At 45.6% G+C, this 21,519-nt stretch overlaps 1 protein-coding gene across 2 annotated transcripts in view; it reads left to right on the plus strand.

The window, feature by feature from the left end:
• The window catches only part of MGAT4D (MGAT4 family member D), a 172,379-nt gene that overhangs the window by 46,457 nt on the left and 104,403 nt on the right, over positions 1-21,519 (plus strand). Inside the window, exon 1 of one of the 2 annotated variants that reach the window (XM_083173315.1) lies at positions 19,406-19,959. The exons of the other annotated variant lie outside the window; for it this stretch is intronic. Coding sequence (XP_083029441.1) covers positions 19,869-19,959 — 91 coding nt within the window. The 5' untranslated portion in view covers positions 19,406-19,868. Of the gene's footprint in view, positions 1-19,405; positions 19,960-21,519 lie in introns of those variants that run through there. 2 annotated transcript variants of the gene reach the window in all.

Here is a 21,519-nt window from a genome sequence, read left to right on the forward strand (position 1 = left end):
TTGCCCCGACAAACCCGGCCTATGTATAAAGGAGTGTTTCAAAATATACCACACATCTATGGATTATTAGGTTCATCATTTCACCGTGCTTCGGGGGTCTTGCTAATGCCACATAGCACCCACCATTCATTCCACCAGAATCTGAGCTGCAAAAACCAAAAATCACTCCTTCCCTTCTGAGTCCTGCCATGCACCCAACTGGTATTTTTTGGTCACATGTGAGGCATTGCCGTACTCTGGAGAAATTGGGGCACAGATTTTGGGGTGCTTTGTCTCCTTCATTCCTTGTGAAAATGAAAAATTTTGAGCCAGAAGTACATTTTTGTGTAAAAAAATGTATTTTTTTCATTTTCACTGCCCAGTTGTACCAAAATTGATGAAACCCCTGGGGGTTTGAAATGTACACTATACCCCTAGATGAATTCCCTGAGGGGTGTAGTTTGCAAAATGGGGTCACTTGTGGGGGGGTTCCACTGTATTGGTAATGCAACATAGCACCCACCATTCATTCCACCAAAATCTGTGCTGCAAAATCCAAAAATCACTCCTTCCCTTCTGAGTCCTGCCATGCACCCAACTGGTATTTTTTGGTCACATGTGAGGCATTGCCGTACTCTGAAGAAATGGGGGCACAGATTTTGGGGTGCTTTGTCTCCTTCATTCCTTGTGAAAATGAAAAATTTTGAGCCAGAAGTACATTTTTGTGTAAAAAAATGTATTTTTTTCATTTTCACTGCCCAGTTGTACCAAAATTGATGAAACCCCTGGGGGTTTGAAATGTACACTATACCCCTAGATGAATTCCCTGAGGGGTGTAGTTTGCAAAATGGGGTCACTTGTGGGGGGGTTCCACTGTATTGGTAATGCAACATAGCACCCACCATTCATTCCACCAAAATCTGTGCTGCAAAATCCAAAAATCACTCCTTCCCTTCTGAGTCCTGCCATGCACCCAACTGGTATTTTTTGGTCACATGTGAGGCATTGCCGTACTCTGGAGAAATGGGGGCACAGATTTTGGGGTGCTTTGTCTCCTTCATTCCTTGTGAAAATGAAAAATTTTGAGCCAGAAGTACATTTTTGTGTAAAAAAATGTATTTTTTTCATTTTCACATCCCAGTTATACCAAAATTGGTGAAACCCCTGGGGGTTTGAAATGTACACTATACCCCTAGATGAATTCCCTGAGGGGTGTAGTTTGCAAAATGGGGTCACTTGTGGGGGGGTTCCACTGTATTGGTAATGCAACATAGCACCCACCATTCATTCCACCAAAATCTGTGCTGCAAAATCCAAAAATCACTCCTTCCCTTCTGAGTCCTGCCATGCACCCAACTGGTATTTTTTGGTCACATGTGAGGCATTGCCGTACTCTGGAGAAATGGGGGCACAGATTTTGGGGTGCTTTGTCTCCTTCATTCCTTGTGAAAATGAAAAATTTTGAGCCAGAAGTACATTTTTGTGTAAAAAAATGTATTTTTTTCATTTTCACATCCCAGTTATACCAAAATTGGTGAAACCCCTGGGGGTTTGAAATGTACACTATACCCCTAGATGAATTCCCTGAGGGGTGTAGTTTGCAAAATGGGGTCACTTGTGGGGGGGTTCCACTGTATTGGTGCTTGGGGGGTCTTGCTAATGCGACATAGCACCCACCAAAATTCCACCAGAATCTGAGCTGCAAAATCCAAAAATCACTCCTTCCCTTCTAAGTCCTGCCATGCACCCAACTGGTATTTTTTGGTCACATGTGAGGCATTGCCGTACTCGGGAGAAATTGGGGCACAGATTTTGGGGTGCTTTGTCTCCTTCATTCCTTGTGAAAATGAAAAATTTTGAGCCAGAACTGCATGTTTGTGTAAAAAAATGTAATTTTCCATTTTCACATCCCAGTTGTACCAAAATTGGTGAAACCCCTGGGGGTTTGAAATGTACACTATACCCCTAGATGAATTTCCTGAGGGGTGTACTTTGCAAAATGGGGTGACTTGTGGGGGGGTTCCACTGTATTGGTGCTTTGGGAGTCTTGCTAATGCAACATGGCACCCACCATTCATTCCACCAAAATCTTTGCTGCAAAATCCAAAAATCACTCCTTCCCTTCTGAGTCCTGCCATGCACCCAACTGGTATTTTTTGGTCACATGTGAGGCATTGCCGTACTCGGGAGAAATTGGGGCACAGATTTTGGGGTGCTTTGTCTCCTTCATTCCTTGTGAAAATGAAAAATTTTGAGCCAGAACTGCATGTTTGTGTAAAAAAATGTAATTTTCCATTTTCACATCCCAGTTGTACCAAAATTGGTGAAACCCCTGGGGGTTTGAAATGTACACTATACCCCTAGATGAATTCCCTGAGGGGTGTACTTTGCAAAATGGGGTGACTTGTGGGGGGGTTCCACTGTATTGGTGCTTTGGGAGTCTTGCTAATGCAACATAGCACCCACCATTCATTCCACCAAAATCTTTGCTGCAAAATCCAAAAATCACTCCTTCCCTTCTGAGTCCTGCCATGCACCCAACTGGTATTTTTTGGTCACATGTGAGGCATTGCCGTACTCGGGAGAAATTGGGGCACAGATTTTGGGGTGCTTTGTCTCCTTCATTCCTTGTGAAAATGAAAAATTTTGAGCCAGAACTGCATGTTTGTGTAAAAAAATGTAATTTTCCATTTTCACATCCCAGTTGTACCAAAATTGGTGAAACCCCTGGGGGTTTGAAATGTACACTATACCCCTAGATGAATTCCCTGAGGGGTGTAGATTGCAAAATGGGGTGACTTGTGGGGGAGGTTCCTAACTTTTAGCACTTATGGTGCCTAGAAACCTACATGGTGCCTAAAAAAAAAATCTCATAAAAAGGAGGCTCCAAAATCAAGTAGGTGCTCCTTCTATTATGAAGCCTGTGGTTTGGTCAACGTGCACACTAGGGCCACATATAGGATATTTTTGAAAACAAAAGAATTGGGGGAATCAATTTTTAGTCACATTTCTCTAGTAAAATCTACTGTATTCGTTAGAAAAATGTATTAAAATTGAAACTCTGCAAAAAAAAAGAAATTTTGAAATTTCACCTACACTTTGTTTTAATTCCTGTGAAACACCTAAAGGGTTAACAAACTTCCAAAATGCTGTTTTGAATACTGTGAGGGGTGCAGTTTTTGAAATGGCATCATTTATGGGGGTGTCTCACATACAAGTCCCTCAAAGTCACATCAGAACTGAACTGGTCCCTAAAAAAATCAGTGTTTGAAATTTTCATGAAAATTTGAGAATTTGCTATTCATATTGTAAGCCTCCTAGTGTCCAAAAAAATTTAAAGGAAGTTGAAATAATGATGGAAACATAAAGTAGACATATGGTCTATGTTAGTTATTAACTATTTTGAGTGGTATGATTATTTGTCTCACAAGCAGAAAATTTAACATTTTGCAAATTGCTAAATTTTCCATTTTTTCACGATATTTTGGTATTTTTCACAAAAAAACACAGACTGTATCGACGAAAATTTACCACTAACTTGAAGTACAATGTGTCACGAGAAAACAATCTCAAAATCACTGGGATAAGTAAAAGCAAAAAAAAGTTATCCCCACTTAAGTGAGACATGTCAGATTTGAAAAAAAGGGCTCTGTCATGAAGGCACAAACTGGCTCTGTCATGAAGGGGTTAAATGCTGTCAATTTGTATAATTAACGTAATCTACAACGTTACTAACGTTAACTTCATTATGTCAAATTTATGTAAAAAAACAAAAAAGAAAGACAAACACTGGTGATAAATGTTTACAGTCCCTTTAGAGTTAATTGGGGAGTAACAGTCCCAGGGAGAAGAAACCTAAATGCTGACTTGCCCTATCTAATCATACCTGGGGTGAAATGTAATAGGATGAGAGATTCAGAAAGTGAGAGATTTGGTAAGAAATCTCCAGGTGTTTTTTAAAGCGGCAATCATTTACTCTGCACAGCCAGTTTGATTTTGAAGTGTAAATGATTACACTTCAAAATCAAACTGGCTGTGCAGAGTAAATGATTGCCGCTTTAAAAAAACCTGGAGATTTCTTACCAAATCTCTCACTTTCTGAATCTCTCATCCTATTACATTTCACCCCTGGGGCGAAATGTAATGGGGTGCGATTTTTGGACGAGTTCCAAACTCGCCAGAAATCGCACCTTTAAAAATCGCATTTTTAGACGCTAATTCGCATATGTAATGAGATGCGAATTAGCGGCAAAAAATGCGATTTGCCGCGATTTAGGTCGATTTTTAGTCATGAAAATGTGCGCATTTTCAGTCCTGAAAATGTGCGCATTTTCATATATGCGATTTTGGTTGTAAAAAAAAAAAAGAAAAAAAACGGCGTGCGGTCCCCCCCCTAAGCATAACCAGCCCCGGGCTCAAAAAGCCGGTGCTGGTATCATAAAATCAAAGGAACAATCAAGTTGGGGTTCCCTGGATTTTATAAAACCAGCACCAGGCTCAAGGTCCGGCGCTGGTTCCCAAATACGGGGGACAAAATGACTAGGGATCCCCCGTATTTTAAGAACCAGCACCGGACACAACCAGCCAGCAGGGTAATGCCACAGCCGGGGGGAGACTTTTTATACAAGTCCCCCCGGCCAAAGCATTAACCCCCTGGCTGGTCAGCATGGGCAGGGGTCCTGGGGAAGTGGGGACCCCCCCAATGAAGGGGTCCCCCCCCTCCAGGACTTACCAGCCCATGCTGATAGTCCGGGGCTGTCCCCGATGCCCCTGGGCGGTGGGCATCGGGCTGATGACTTGTGTAAAAAAAAGGATAAAAACTATTGTTCTTTACTGGCGAACTATGAGTCCCAGCAAGCCTACCCCGCATGCTGGGACTTGGGGAACCACAAGTCCCAGCATGCGGGGCATTAAAGGGCCCGCTGGCACTTGTAGTTCTGCAGTGAAAAAAATAGTGCACAAAATCACACTGACACCCTGTAAAATAAAACTTTAATACACACAAAACACACACACACTGATACTTACCTACCTTGAGCCCGTAGGTCGGTCCCTGGATCCTGGGTCCGGGCTCCGGGGCTCCAGGGCAGAAGAGTCCGGTTCCGGGGCCTTGGTCCTGGTTCCGGGGCTGGTCCTGGGGTTCCGGGGCTCCTGGCGTGAAGAATCCGGGGTCCGGGATCCGTGGTAGTCCAGAGGGGTACCTAAGGAGGCAAATCCTACTCACCTGCTCCCCGGCGGCGACCTCCGGTGACAGCGCTGCTCCCGACTGGTACCCGGCTTCAAGGACTTTGCCCGGCGCTGAGATGTTTCCTCTTCGCCGTCTGTGAACAGAATGATTTCTCGGCCAATCAGGAGCCGAGAAACTCGGCTCCTGATTGGCCAGAAATCATTCTGAATACAGACGCCGACGGAGTAACATCTCAGCGCATCCAGAGCAGAGATGTTACTCCGTCGGCGTCTATATTCAGAATGATTTCTGGCCAATCAGGAGCCGAGTTTCTCGGCTCCTGATTGGCCGAGAAATCATTCTGTTCACAGACGGCGAAGAGGAAACATCTCAGCGCCGGGCAAAGTCCTTGAAGCCGGGTACCAGTCGGGAGCAGCGCTGTCACCGGAGGTCGCCGCCGGGGAGTAGGTGAGTAGGATTTGCCTCCTTAGGTACCCCTCTGGACTACCACGGATCCCGGACCCCGGATTCTTCACGCCAGGAGCCCCGGAACCCCAGGACCAGCCCCGGAACCAGGACCAAGGCCCCGGAACCGGACTCTTCTGCCCTGGAGCCCCGGAGCCCGGACCCAGGATCCAGGGACCGACCTACGGGCTCAAGGTAGGTAAGTATCAGTGTGTGTGTGTTTTGTGTGTATTAAAGTTTTATTTTACAGGGTGTCAGTGTGATTTTGTGCACTATTTTTTTCACTGCAGAACTACAAGTGCCAGCGGGCCCTTTAATGCCCCGCATGCTGGGACTTGTGGTTCCCCAAGTCCCAGCATGCGGGGTAGGCTTGCTGGGACTCATAGTTCGCCAGTAAAGAACAATAGTTTTTATCCTTTTTTTTACACAAGTCATCAGCCCGATGCCCACCGCCCAGGGGCATCGGGGACAGCCCCGGACTATCAGCATGGGCTGGTAAGTCCTGGAGGGGGGGGACCCCTTCATTGGGGGGGTCCCCACTTCCCCAGGACCCCTGCCCATGCTGACCAGCCAGGGGGTTAATGCTTTGGCCGGGGGGACTTATATAAAAAGTCTCCCCCCGGCTGTGGCATTACCCTGCTGGCTGGTTGTGTCCGGTGCTGGTTCTTAAAATACGGGGGACCCCTAGTCATTTTGTCCCCCGTATTTTGGGAACCAGCGCCGGACCTTGAGCCTGGTGCTGGTTTTATAAAATCCAGGGAACCCCAACTTGATTGTTCCTTTGATTTTATGATACCAGCACCGGCTTTTTGAGCCCGGGGCTGGTTATGCTTAGGGGGGGGACCCCACGCCGTTTTTTTTCTTTTTTTTTGTTTTAACTAATTTTTTACAACAGAACCATGCACAGATCTCAATGACCTGTGCATGTTTCTGATAAAAGCGCCAGGCAGAACCTGGTCTATTTTTTTTGCGATTTTTAGTAAGCTTTACTAAAAATCGCAACCCATTAAATATGCGACTTCTATCCTTTTTAATGGGAAAACATCTGGATGCGATTTTTAGTCTAACTAAAAATCGCACCTTTAAAAAATGCGATTTTTCCCGCAAATCGCACCCTATAAAATATGCGATTTTCGGAAAATGGCCGAAAACGGCATATTTTGTGGGAAAAATCGCAAAAAAAAAAAAAAACGCACCCTATTACATTTCGCCCCTGGAGTCCGTTCTGTGGGCACTCCAAACGGTAGTTAGGCGGCAATTGCTTCAGCGCGAACATGTTGGCGGAAGTCTATTGGATGACGTCACCGCTGGTTCGGCTGTACGGGGCAGCAGTCAGCAGGCTCTGGCTTCACTTCTGGGGTCTTTCTTTAATCTACCCAACACGTTTCACATCGCTGGGATGCTTTTTCATGTAGCCCTTTTGCTTGTGTTGAGATTTTGGCAATGTTAACCTAAAGCTGTCAACTTTTTTGTGTGTCGACCTACTGCCCTTCAACCAATAGTGGTGGACCTATAGAGTGTCGACTTAATTACTGTAAACCTAATGGTCCACATCCCAGATGTGACAGATCCCCATTGATGATAATGAAAACTGTGACGTGTTGCATTCAGCTGTTAAGTGGAAACTGCAGTTTTTTTATAAAAATACCTCAGTAAATGTTCCCCACGGTACTATTTACCTAGCTTTAATTCATACTGTACCTACTCTTTTAAATCTCAATTGGTCGCATGCTTCTGCCTTACCCAGCACTGTAATTAATAAGGGTGTGAAAGTGGAGCTGTAGCACAGGGTTTGTATTGTGCCTAGCATGGTCAGTAAAGCTGTCCAGAGCAGTGAACTATACTAAAGTTCTAGATTGACATTGTTTTTGACCTTGTAATACAATGCATGATGTTACTATTTGTCAAATTCTCTCATTGTAATGCCCAGAAGCATGGGAAAGAGAAGAAGGTAACTTTGAATACATACAAATTATTCTGTAGAATACTGTTAGCCTTACATTAAAGAAAAAGGTATACAGCGCTTGGGTTAGTCTGAATGATGACCAAAACACAAATGTGATAATAAAGTACAAATACATGTATTTCATTATACAATAAAAAAAATTCTCTATATGAAAAACATAAATAAAAAATTGCGCAATGGATAAAAAAAAGAACGGGGGAAAAGATTAAAAAACAGTCAATGCATGCACACGGCTCCAGGGGGAAAGAAAAGGCAGTTGGCAGTTCATTGGGCCAATTGGTTTGATATAATTACCACCAATGATGGTCAGACGTCAGGGCCTCATATGGTGACCAAAGGGTAATTCCGGTTTAATTCCCAGCATGTGGATCCAAATCGCCTCAGATGGAATTGAGCAGGAATGGTTAGTGGAGTGATGGATATACCACCGCCAAGAGTCACTGCAATGGAGGTATGGACCTGTGAAGGCACAAGTAGGTGGAGGCTGGTCCGGAATGAAGTTCACCGTGAAGGAGCCTAGGTGCAAGATGGTATATTGGCTCTTGATTGGGGCCAGGTAAATGGTGGGACTCAAAGCATTTCGACGTGCTAACATGTCTTCATCAGGAGCAGCAACGTCTTCATTAGGACCGTTACTGCTCCTGATGAAGATGTGTTAGTACCTCAAAACGAGTGGAGCCCCACCATTTACCTGGCCCCAATCAAGAGCCAATATACCATCTTGCACCTAGGCTCCTTCACGGTGAACTCGATTCTGGACCTGCCTCCACCTACTTGTGCCTTCACAGGTCCATACCTCCATTGCAGTGACTCTTGGCGGTGGTATATCCATCACTGCACCAACCATTCCTGCTCAATTCCATCTGAGGCGATTTGGATCCACATGCTGGGAATTAAACCGAGAATTACCCTTTGGTCACCATTTCAGGCCCTGACGTCTGACCATCATTGGTGGTAATTATATCAAACCAATTGGCCCAATGAACTGCCTTTTCTTTCCCCCTGGAGCCGCGTGCATGCATTGACTGTTTTTTCATCTTTTCCCCCGTTCTTTTTTTATCCATTGCGCAATTTTTTATTTATGTTTTTCATATAGAGAATTCTCTTACCGGTAATTGTTGTGTAATGAAATAAATGTATTTGTACTTTATTATAACATTTGTGTTTTGGTCATCGTTCAGACTAACCCAAGCGCTGTATACCTTTTTCTTTTGCCTATCCATTTAACAGGGAGCTTTACACACTCCCACATACAGCAGCTTTCGAGGTTCACCTTTTTCTTACATTAAAGATGAATTCAGATAAACTGTCAACACCTTTTAATCATTGCACATTTACATTTGTCTTGGTTGAATAAAATATATTGCTCTAGGATTTTTGGCATTATCCTTATTTTGGAATGTTGTTTAGAATGGCTTTTCTTATTTTTGGTACAGAGCCATTCAGTTTTATCATACATATTGATTATTCCTTCTGAAATTACTGCATATTGTGTATTTTTATTTTCCAGATTACTGCTTTCTCCCATAGCTTGAAATACAAGTTGCCCTACATCTATCTACATTGATCAGCCTAAAATATTAAAACCTCTTAGCTGGTATTGTGTAGACCCCCCCTCATTCTGACAAAGCAGCTCTGATTCCTTAAAGCAAGGACTTCACAAGATGTTGGGCGCTATTCAATGCCTCTGGCGAGGATGGTTTGTTTCTCGGCGAGTATCGCTGAAAATAAACCATCCTCGACGTTTTCAACATTCCGGAGGACTCCTAACCGTCAAAGGATAACAAGGATTTCCCCAGAACTGTGAGGTCCGCCTATAATGCAGCGCGCCCGTTGCATTTAGCTGGGAGCCTTGCTGTTTTGACGGCCGCACTTGCCGCTTCCACCTCGCTGGACCCAGAGGGGTGGAAATGGCAAGTGAAGGGGGGTCAGTTGAATACTGCCCCGCGAACTGTGACGGTGAGCTATCGACAAAGCTCGCCAAAGACAATTGAATATACCCCTTTTGTCTACCAACTGACTGCATACCTCTGACAGGGTATGCAGTCAGTGGATAGACAATGTCTAGGTCGACAGTCATTAGGCCGCCCACTAATGGTCTACAGTGACTAGGTGAACACCTAAAAAGGGTCGACATACCTTAGGGTCGACATAGGCAAGGTGGATAGTCAAAAGGTCAACATGACTTTTTAGTGAGTTTTTTCCCAAAAAGATGGTTTTTCATACTTTACTATCCATGTTGGCATATAGTGGGAATATAATAGTGCCATACATATATATGATGTCCATGTCGAATACAGAGACCAAAAAAGTAATGAAAAATGTCAACCTTTTGAATGTTGACCTTGCCGATGATGACCATAATCTGGTGTCAACCTTTTTGGCAGTGTCAACCTAAGGTGTGTTGACCCTTTTTTAGGTGTCGACCTAGATATTGTTTATCATCTATACCGTAACCCTCTGACAGTGTCTTGTGGGGTTTCCTTGCCGCTGCTCCTGCCGCCATTCAAAGCAGTGACCAGGGTGGCTTAACTCCCGAACAACCCCAAACTTTCCTGAGCAGGGCCTATCGCCTGCTCACTGCTGCGAATGGTGGCGGGGGCATCGGCAGAGGAACTGGGGTGGGAAGTCAGGACTGGCTGGCGGCGGCGAGCAACAGGGGGGGGGGAGCGACAGGCGGGGTGTCAGGACTGGCTGGAGCTGAGCACCTGGGGGGTGCCTATGGAGGCACCGCTATTAATCAGTGGCATGCCCGCAAGTTTCTTGGGCAAGCCGGCGTCTTCAGTGCAGCTCAGCCTAAAAAAAAAGGCTCTTAGCGCTGGACTACCTGCTCTACTAAAATCTAATGTTATATATTGTCATCAGGCATAACTCTGCTGCTACCTCTGTTCAATCACTGCTTATTGAATAATATAAAGCAGTGGTTGCCAACGCATCGCTCGCGAGTTACCGGTAGCTCATCTGAGCAAAACGGGTGGCTCGCCCACTGTTGCCCACCTGCGCCTCTCATCTGGCCGCCCGTGTGTCTGGCAACCGATCGTCTGTAGCTTCCCCTGGTGGGTGGCATGCAGCGGCATATGGCAGCGCAGGGGGCAGCCAGTGATACCCGACCCTGAGTTGCTATACCTCGCTGCATGCCATCCACCAGAGGGCAGGGGGTCCCTGCAGTGGATGGGAACTACTAGTTCCCATCTGCTGCAAGGACCCTGCCGCTGACTTCACATATGCCGCAGGAAACTCCTGCCCGCCAGGGCTACCGACCTGCCCATACTGACCGGTTCCCTTCCCTGCGCTGCCCAGGAAGGGGGGGTCCCTGCGGTGCCCGCAGACCTTAATCAGGCCCAGCGGAGGGGTGTGGGGGAAGATGCAGGCAGTGACCCCTTGGCAAGAGCCCATGGCAATGGACATTAACCCATTGGCAACAGACATTAACCCAACTTGGCAACAAGCAATAACCCCTGGGAATGCATATTAACCCCTTGGCAACGAGCAAGAGCCCCTGGCAACGGACATTAACCCTTCAGGAAAAAAAGATGTAAGGGGTCTGTGCGCACTATTTTCCTGATCCTAGTATAGCAGCCTCCTGGTGGCCAAAAAAGAGTACACACCCACTCTTTAAATACGTGCAAGAAGAAAAAATGGTGGTCACCCTGAGTGGCGCTTATACTGGATCAGTGGATAAACATTTTTTCTGGATCCAAATCAGGGAATTTTTTTGGTACTTATGTAATATCTGTGCTCCCGTTTTTCTTATGAGACTGTGTCCCCTCGCGACGGTGGCTCGCTGCGCTCGCCACACTATATAAAATCAACTCCATGTGTAGTTGGATAGTAGGGGTATGAAAAAATGGGGTGCATTTAACATGGGAGCCCAGATAATACATAAGTACCATTTTTTTTAGTAAACCAGAAAATAATTTATTTAACACTTAAAACATATAGACATAAAAAATTTTACACATAAAGACAAAAGCTTTTCAATAAAGTGCAAATGCAATAGGTTGTTACAATAATGTAATGTCATACAACCATAAAATGACGGGGGCAATCAAGGCTCAATCTCACCATTCCAAGGTGGTGCGGTGGGCTGTGGTGCTATAGATGGTAAGTCCCGGGATATGGCATGAAGGTGTGCACCACCGCACAGGCTTAGATGGAAACCGAGATCTGATCAAATGTTCTCCCGTCAGCGTGTTGGCATCCTAATAACATGTTTCGGAACAATGGTCCTTCTTCAGATGTGAATAATAATCCCTGGCAATGCATATTAGCCCCTTGGCAACAAGCAAGAAACCCTGGCAATGGACATTAACCCCCCATTGGCAACAAGCAATAATCCCTGGCAATGAGCAAGAGCCCCTGGAAATGGACATTAACCACCTTTGGCAACGAGCAATAACCCCTGGCAATGCATATTAACCCCTTGGCAACAAGCAAGAACCCCTGGCAACGGACATTAAACCCCCTTGGCAATGGACATTAACCCCTTGGCAAGGAGTATTGACCCCTGGCAATAAGCAGGTAGTTTACAATTTATTAGAAGCCTTACTGTGGGGGGGCAATGTAGTGTGGCATAGTGTGTCGGGCTTTGCGGTGTGGCATAATGCATTCCTCCCAACTGTATCGATTTTTGCGTGACATCCCATTTTTTGGGGGACGGTCCTGCAGGGATTAGACACTGTGCATACATGTAACCAGGCAGGCAGGCAGAGGGGCTGGGGGCATTGCCAGCAGTTCACACAGTACTGGCCATGCCCTCACATCGACAAAACTGTGCCCAAAAAATTGCCTGCAGCACGAGCATATATTGCTTTATCCACTGCCAAAGTTGGGAGGTATGCATTAGGTGTGAGGGGCATTGCAATGTGTGGCATAATGTGTCAGGGGCATTACAGTGTGCAGCATAGTAAAATAAGCATTTCGGTGTGCGGCATTATGTGTCAGAGAAATTGAAGTGTGTGGCATAATGTGTCGGGCATTATAGCGTGCAGCATATTGCGCAGGGGCATTACGGTGTGCGGCATAGTATCAGGGGCATTGGTCAAATTTTAGTAGCTCTCCAGGAGGTTTTTTTGTCGCGAGTAGCTCTCAGGGAGTTTTTTTTTGTAGCAAGTAGCTCTCGCTCAATTAAGGTTGGAGAACACTGATATAAAGAGTTCAAGAAAAAGGCCAAAAAGGCAGCGCAGAGATCTGTCTGCTGGATGAGTGTTTTTATTTTGAAATTTACAGTCAGTTTATGACCATAAATTCAAAAATAAAAACATTTATATGCTGTAAAAACATAAACATGTCCTTTTTATTGTATAATTAATAAGGAACACTCATCCAGCAGACAGATCTCTGCGCTGCCCTTTTGTCCAGCACATCCTACAGATGCTGAATCAGACTAAAACCCCGTACACACTAGGTGATATCTAATGAAAACAGGTAATGTGTATGGGGCTTGCAATCTAAATTTCAACAAATTTATATATAACACCTTCAACAAATGTTTCTCAAACCATACATGAGCAGTTTCTACAGTGTGTCACGGCACATAATTCTGTTGAAAGGGGCTACTACTATCGGGGAATACCAGTGCCATAAAGGAGTGCACTTGGCCTGAAACAGTGTTTAGGTAACATTGACATCAATGCCATGACATATAAGAACATTTCCCGGAGCATCACTCCACCTCCACCATCCTGATGTTATCTCTTCCCCAGGTATAAGGTGCACATGTACACAGCCATAATGTAAAAGAAAATGTGATTCATTAGACCAGGTCACCTTCTTACATGGGGCCTGATGCAGACCCGCTTGGTGTGATTATCAAATGAACACGCATGTACATGGTACGCAGTGCGCATGTGTGAGCCATCCGACCAAAGGCAGTGAGCTAAGGATAGCCTTCACTCGCTGCTCGCAAGGTGATTGACACCCTGGGTGTGTTTGGAGGTGTGCCACCAGTGTTTTCTAGGCGTCCCCTAGCCATTGGGAAGGAGGGCCGCTGACGTCATCAACGGCCTCCTTCTCCCCGCTGCCTTCACAGCACCGAGTGAGGCTAGACTTACTAGGTGCTGCTAGCAAGGGAAAAATCATTCGATGGTGAACACATTCGCAGCCGTTCACAGGGGTGAGGGGCATGCATTGGGCAGGGTGGCATTTACCTGCCGCCCTGCCCAATGCAAGGTGAACAGGTGTCAGCATGGACACTATCACCAGTCTGCAGATACACAGCCCTATGTATTCTGACACCTATCATATACAGATTTAACCTTTTTAAGAATACTTGTAGCTCTCTTATACGATAGATCCTGAAGGACTAGCTTGTGCTCCCCACATGCATCTTGGGTGCGCATGACCTTGTAACCGGTTTTCCATCCTTTATAGGCAAACGCAGGGGGGCTTTCTGGTTGCCCGGAAACCTTCCCTTCTCATTACAAGTGCCTTAAATTAGGGAAAACAATAGCACTGGTATCTAATATGATCAATAGAGCTGCCATTACACCATGCAGTGTAAGGGACAGAAAAGGGCTAGTGCACATACCTAGTGTACCAGCTTCTTCTACCACATTTACTTTTTGTTTGGATCTCAACCCTCAAACATTGCATTGGACCAGAGAGTAGCTGCCAAGAGGAAGAGACAGGAGCCTTATCATGAAGTGGGAGATTGTGAGCTTAGAAAGTGCAGTAATGGTTCTATTAAGTTTGTGGATTTATTTATTATATGTTTAAACATTTCCTGACCACTTTAATTGTTTGAAAAAGCCTATACTATAGACCATCTGTACTGTTAAATATTATTACTGTACACCGTACTGTATCCAGTGTATAAATTTGGTCTTTTACCATTCCCCCAGGCTCCCGTACTTACTCCAATGTGCTGTAGAGTGGGAGATTGAGGATTACATTTGTAAACCCCCCTCTAAAAATCCTGCGTTTGCCACTGTCCTTGGTCCAATTTTGGTAAATCATAACCACTGCATACTGGGAACACAAGACCTGCCATTTTGAAGAAACTGTGACCCTGTTGTCTAGCCATCAAAATGCTGCACTTGTCAGAGTCACTTAGATCACTATGCTTGCCATTATTTCTGCTTCCAACACATCAACATAAAGAATTAAGTGTTCACTTGCAGCCTAATATATTCCACCACGTCACCGATGCCATTGTAACAAGATGATATTCACTTCACCTAGGTAGGATAAAAAAAAAATGATGGCAGCAAATACACAGACTTTGCTCAGAGGTAAAACAAGAAAAAAAAAATTGAAAACTGTTTTTTTTTTCTTTGAGGAAGGAGGTCACACAGTAATTGCAACCAATTTATTAAAATTAAATAAAAAAATACATTAAAAACACATTTAGAATGAATGAATGCAACACATGATGCACCTTAATTGTGCTTAGGTTGGCCTATAAATGGTGCAAGCCTTGAAATTCTCCCCTTAGATTGAGTGGGGATATTGAGGGAAAGCACCCCAATGGTCCTTTAAATGCAGATCCTGTACCTATTGGACTCCAAGGGCCTTATTCTAGTTCACTCTTGGGGCAGTATTCAATGTGAAAGTTCTCCGTGCATGGAGAGCGTTTCATTTCGCTCTCCATGCACTCTACGTGTTTTAGCGGAGATTCTCCATGTTCCGGAGCCTCCTGCTCCCACTATTCAATGTGGCTGATGCTCGCCGCCACTCGCGGCGAGTCTTAACCCCTGCAGCGGACGAGCGTCCGCGGCAGGGAGCCGGGGGATGGAAGCAGCCAGAGAGATTAAAGTCTCCCTGGCTGCTCCAGAGGAATGTGGAGGGGAGGTGGACTCCCCTGGACCCAGGCAGCACAGGCTGCCCTCCTCCCTATAGCCAGCGGGGGACCCAGTATTCACTGCACCCGATCGTGCATATTAACGATCGGGTGCAGTGAATATATGAATATCTAATGTGCGGCTCGAGCGCTCCGGCCCCCTGCTGGCTGCACTGTGTAAAAAAAAAAAAAAAAAATTAAAAAAATTTTTTTTTTTTAAATTAAATATATATTCATGCGCTATAAGCACATAAATAAAAATAACAACATGCCCCTTCACAGAAAAAAAACCTGATTTTTTGACACCAAAATAAAAAAAAAAAACCTTTTAGTTTAAAAGTTCACATTCCAGATCTCCATCAAAAGATGGAGAATTGCTACACGGAGAGAGACGGAAAAAATCACTTAGAAAGACGGAGAATATTTCACATTGAATAGGGTTGCTCGCTTTTGGAGAGCAAAATGCTCCGTCCAAGGCGAACAAAGCACAAATTCTCCATAAAACACGGAGAACTTTTCTCATTGAATACTGCCCTTAGAGGTAAATTCCTTCTTAGATGGACACAACCATGTGCACTTCAGGGCGGCAGATGTTACTAGTGCAGAGAGAATTAGATTTGGGTGGGGTTTTACATCAAAGTGAGATCTATATTGCAGTGTAAAAATAAAGCAGACAGTATTTACCCTGCACAGAAACAAAATAACTCACCCAAATCTAATTCTCTCTGCACATTTTACATCTGCCCCCCTGCAGTGCACATGGTTTTGTCCATCTAAGAAGGATTTTGTCAGAAAGAGTAAACTAGAATAAGGCCCCAAATGGGCAAAGATTATTTAGGGAGGGACAGATGATGAACTCACATATCCGGGATGACTGCCACTGCTCCGTGCTGTATTTGAAAGTGGTCCCCGTGAGAAAAAAATGCACTGTCCTTGCTTGTATTGTTTGTGAATCCTAAACAGGTAACAAAGTCCACTTTTTGGGTCCTGGTTCAGGTATCCATGTGGAAGAATCGACTTTATTACACGTCCACACTAGGAAGGAGAAGGTAGGGTTTCTGTAGGCTAACGCGTTTCGCTGGGTATTCCCCAGCTTTTTAAAAGGGCTCAGCGGTAAATTAGTTAGTTTATGATTAGTGGTGTTATTTGCCTAAATTTAACTCTGGGACTTACATATCCTTTAAGTTGTGAAACTTCTGAACCTTTTGGCTTAAAACCGTTCCACATGCCAGGAGCTGCTGACTGTTCTTATGTACAGTGTCAGCCCTAGGCATAGGCATACTGTATCAGGCAATTGCCTAGGGTGGCAGCCTATGCCTAGGGGCGCAGTGGTGGGCTGGGCCAGGTGCCATGTGCCCCCGGGCCACTTTATCGATTTGTGTGCAGTGGACCGGGCCACCTTAAATACCTGGTGGTCCAGTGACTATTGTGTCTCTGACTCAGTGGCGGAACTCCCGGAGGAAATGGAGTAATCTGCCGCCGGGCGTCAGCCTTAAAGGTGGCACTGGATCCATTGCCTCCTGATATTCCATTTAGTCCACACCTGCATTACAATAGAATGCATTAGAATAGCTGCCTGGCAGTACCCTCTCCCCCTCCTCTCTGTCACATGGCTGGCTACGCCTGCCGCTGTACTCAGTACTCGGAGCCAGCAGAGAGTGATGAGGAGTCGGGCGGGAGAAGTAGCAACCAGTGCGGGTGAGAGGGAGCAGTGAGCACGTCCCCTGCCGGCCCATCACCGTCTCCCAAAAGGCAGCTGCGGCAGGCAAAGTGCACAAAAAGCGGGGTCCGGTCTCCGTCCCTCCATCCCCCAGCCCCCTCCCGGCAGACAGCAGTCACAGCGTCTGGATGACAGCGCGTGTCCTCGTGGTGTCAGCTGGCTGCCTGCACTGCACAGCCACAGTCACACAGTGACAGCACTGCAGCACAGGCAGGGGACAGCTAGCACGTGAGCTGCTGTCTGGCCTGCATATGGAGAAGTCCCTGGACCCCATCCTCCAGCAGCAGTGAAACAGCGGGGCGAGCCGTGCGGTGCCCCTGCCTGTAAGTGACCACCTTCTTAAAATTCCAATATAGGGGTGATGGGTTGGTTGACTTTCATGTGGCTCTAAATATATATATATATATATATATATATATATATATATATATACACCAACATGTAACTTGCCTCCGAGCAACTGGTATGAACTTACGCCACTGCTCTGACTGCCGGGCTATAAAAACTTGGCCGCCGGCCTCCTGCACTGAGGACATGTCTAGTGCAAGAAGCCACGGCGGAGTTTGTGGGCCGGATGTAGGAGCCGGGTAGCGTAATGTGTCCCATTCTGAATGCATGGCAAGCAGCCACTGGACCTCGCATTACACCCACATCCAAACATGAGATTACGTCAGGTTTGCCTACCTTACCCTCTCCTTCAGGGAGAAAATGCTCTGTTCCTGGACTTCCCTGGTTACCTGTGAAGTTATGCGCGTCCACTCGCTACGCTTCTGGTTCGGTGGCTCGCTGCGCTCGCCACACTTTATAAAATCAACTCCACTCCGACGTGGATAGTGGGGGTATGAAAAGGTCGGAGGAAACGTACCGCTGTGCTCGCCATGATTCGGGTTGGCGTTCATCGTGGGGTGGCGTTAACAATGGGGGGCCATTTCACCCATGAGGGTGCAATTAAAATTGGGGTTTCAGGGGCTTTTTACATTGGGCCCAATGTCAAATTGGGTCTCAGGGACCATTTTACATTGATTCCAATGTAAAAATCGCGTTGATCGCAATTTTTTACGTCCCGATGCTTGAGATAAAAATCGTTGGCGTCGTGCTAGGAAACAAGTACCATATGACTTAGCGTTAGTATCTGAAAAGGAGAAACACTGGGTGATTTTGGCTAACCTTCTAGGATATTTTGACTTGAGAGCTACATCGGTATCTTTATGGGCAGTATTCAATGAGAAATCTCGCCGTGTGCAGCGAATCCTGTTTAGGATTGCCTGAACAATCCTCTGCCACTCGCTCTCTCTGTATTCAATGTTGGAGGGGCGAGTAGCCCCTTTGCGCGAATCTTAACCCCTGCAGCGGACAAGCGTCCGCGGCAGGGAGCCGTGGGATGGTGGCAGGCAGGGAGATTGAAGTCTCCCTGCCTGCCCCAGAACGTATGTGGGGGGGAGGTGGGCTCCCCGGGACCCAGGCAGCACAAGCTGCCCCCCCCCCAGAGCTAGCAGGGGACCGGGTATATTCACTGCACCCGATCATGCATATGTAATGATCGGGTGCAGTGAATATATGAATATCTAATGAGCGGCTCGGCTCCCGGCCCCTTGCTGGCAGCTCTGTGTAAAAAAAAAAATATATATATATATATTTTTAAAATTAAAATATATATTCATATGCTATAAGCACATGAATAAAAAAAGCATGCCCCTTCACAGAATAAAATTCCTGATTTTTTTTTTACACCAAAATTAAAACAAAAAACCTTTAATTTAAAAAGTTCACATTCCACTTCTCCATGAAAAGATGGAGAATTGCTACACGGAGAGATATGGCGAAAATCACTCAGAAAGACGGCGAGAAGTGCACGTTGAATAGGGTTGCTCGCTTTTTGAGAGCAAAAGTCTCCATCCAACGCGAGAAAAGCACAAACTCGCCATAAAACATGGCAATTTTTTCTCATTGCTCGGGCCAGATGTATCAAGCTTCAAAAAGTGCTAAAATGGAGAGTGATAAACAGCTAGCCAATCAGCTCCTACCTGCCATGTTACATACTGGGTTTGAAAAATGACAGGTAGGAGCTGATTGGCTGGCTGTTTATCACTCTCCACTTTATCACTTTTTGAAGCTTGATACATCTGGCCCTACTGCCCTATGAATAGACCCCTAGGTGAGGGGTGTATTGTGCTTCTTGACTCCAGAATACCCTGCCATACAAACTGCTCTGAGCATTCATTTCAGCTCAATACTTAACTTACATTTATGTTTTAAATCATAAAGATAGCTAGAAGCGGAGTTGCGGCTTGGTGTAGCGCCTGGCTATGCGGGCTGGCGGCTGTGCACGGTGCGGCGTGCGGGCTCACCTGCTGCTGGGTAGGTGAGAGAGAGGCGCAACCTGCAGGCGTAATTACCTCCTCAGCTCTGTCAAGTGAGAGCCAGACAGAGAGGAAGTCAGGGAGGGGCCGGCAGCCACTTTCTATGGGCGATGAGTAAACCACCTAAGTGAGCACAGACACCTCGGTTGTGCAGGACGGGCGGCGGGTGAGAGAGCGCCCGGGCTACACGCTGCTCATCCCGCTTATTGCGGGTACGGAGAGAGCGAGAACCAGCTGCGGGGGGCGCGACAAGACAAACTCGCTGCCTGCATGAATCGTTTGGGAAAATAGCTGTGCGGCGGCTCACATACTGTACATACACAGCACACACAGACTATCCTTGGGCAGGAGCCCGCCCGGCACCTCTCCAATCACTGCCGGCCGGGGCCTGTACACACGGGAGCTGTGAGGGGCGCAGGCTGCTATGTGAGATGAGGTGCAGGAATGGCAGTGTGGTGACAATATTCTGCCTGACTTCCTTCTTCTCCCTGTCCTGGTATACAGCATGGTACAGAGATAAAGGTAAGCACACCTGCGGCAGCACTGTAGTGTATTACAGTATCTATGTGTGTGTAGAACATGTCACATTTTCCACACTGCAAGGCAGGTGCACTGTGTGGAAATGTTTGGGCTCGTGAGGATTGGGACCAGGTGTGAGAAGTTGGGGACTATGTAAAAACCGGACCCGGACTATACCCCGGACCGGAAATCAATCTCTGCAGTCCGGAGCTTGTAGAGTCCGGTTCGGGGGTTTATCCTGGTCCGGGTTTTACCCATACCCGAGAAGTTATACCACTGTGCTGGGGGGATACGCAGGGTTTTGGTGAGGGATGTTCCCGTATACAGTAAATGGGAGATCTTCATTATTTGTAAGTGCTGCTTTATTACTTGCTATACTGTCACTTACATTGGCATTGCTTTAATTTAATATGTCTTAAGCTTCAGAGTCTTATCCTGCACTGCAAAATTCCATTCATAAAGAGAAAAATATATAATAACATTTAAGAGTCACAATACAGTTGTTGGCTGCAGCAAGGGATCTTCATTAATACATACAGAAAAAGAACAAGGGGACACTTGGATAGCTATATGGAATTCTATCCTAATGTTGTTCGGATCCAGATGATAGATATGCACTAACTATATGGTTGACATGGTAAAATGGTAGACACATGAGAAGGTCAAAATGTGTATAAATAAGGTATTTATATTATAAAAAATATATATATTTTTAAAATTCCTTATTTTTTTAAAAATTTTTTACTTTTCCATACATTGCCAACCAAGTACTTGTGTAGTTTCACGGCGCAAGTACCAAAATAACTCATGTAAACCTCATGTTTCAGCCATTTTCACATCAACTCTTTTATTGTGACCTTTTGATTATGTCATACCGGTTGACCTAGTAACTGGCAACCCTATGATCAATAACTATTTAAAGATGTCCTCAGATTTGTTAAATAGAAATCAGAAATATTCCTGTATCGTCAAACAGTGTCGGTCATAATGCAGGGATGGTATAAGTCCAACAAATGTTCCTTCAACCATATGGATTTTGGACTGATTTTAAGATCAGTAGACTCTTTGGTAGAGGTAGTTTCTTATACAGATTTCATATAAGGATGTGTTTTAACTTCACTGACGATAGTATGTATTCCAGTTATTATCCCACTTTGACACAACAGCTGCGAGCTCTTGATGGTGATTATCCACCACACTGGAAAAACCTGATTACTGGTGCCTTCAATGCTTTTTATCTTAAGGTGCGTACACTTGGGGCGATTTTGTATAATATCGCGGGAAATATGGTCGCTAAGCGACCATATTGCCCACGATGGGAGTGTGCATCGGCGATATATCGCCGGGTGCGCGCTCCCGTTTTGACCCCTGTAGTGATCGCTGGTCGCAGGAACATGCTCCTGCGACCAGCTGATTACCACTGCCGGGCTCCCCCCGGCAGTTTCTTTTTCATCTCCGGTCGCTGATGAAAAGGAGAAAACTGAGCTCAGCAATATATGCTCAGATATATTGCTGAGCAATATATCTCCCCCGTGTGTACGGGGCTTTACTGAGGCCTCTTCA

This window comes from Crinia signifera, chromosome 1 (assembly GCF_055691185.1).
Source record: "Crinia signifera chromosome 1, ASM5569118v1, whole genome shotgun sequence".
NCBI classification, from domain to species: domain Eukaryota; kingdom Metazoa; phylum Chordata; class Amphibia; order Anura; family Myobatrachidae; genus Crinia; species Crinia signifera.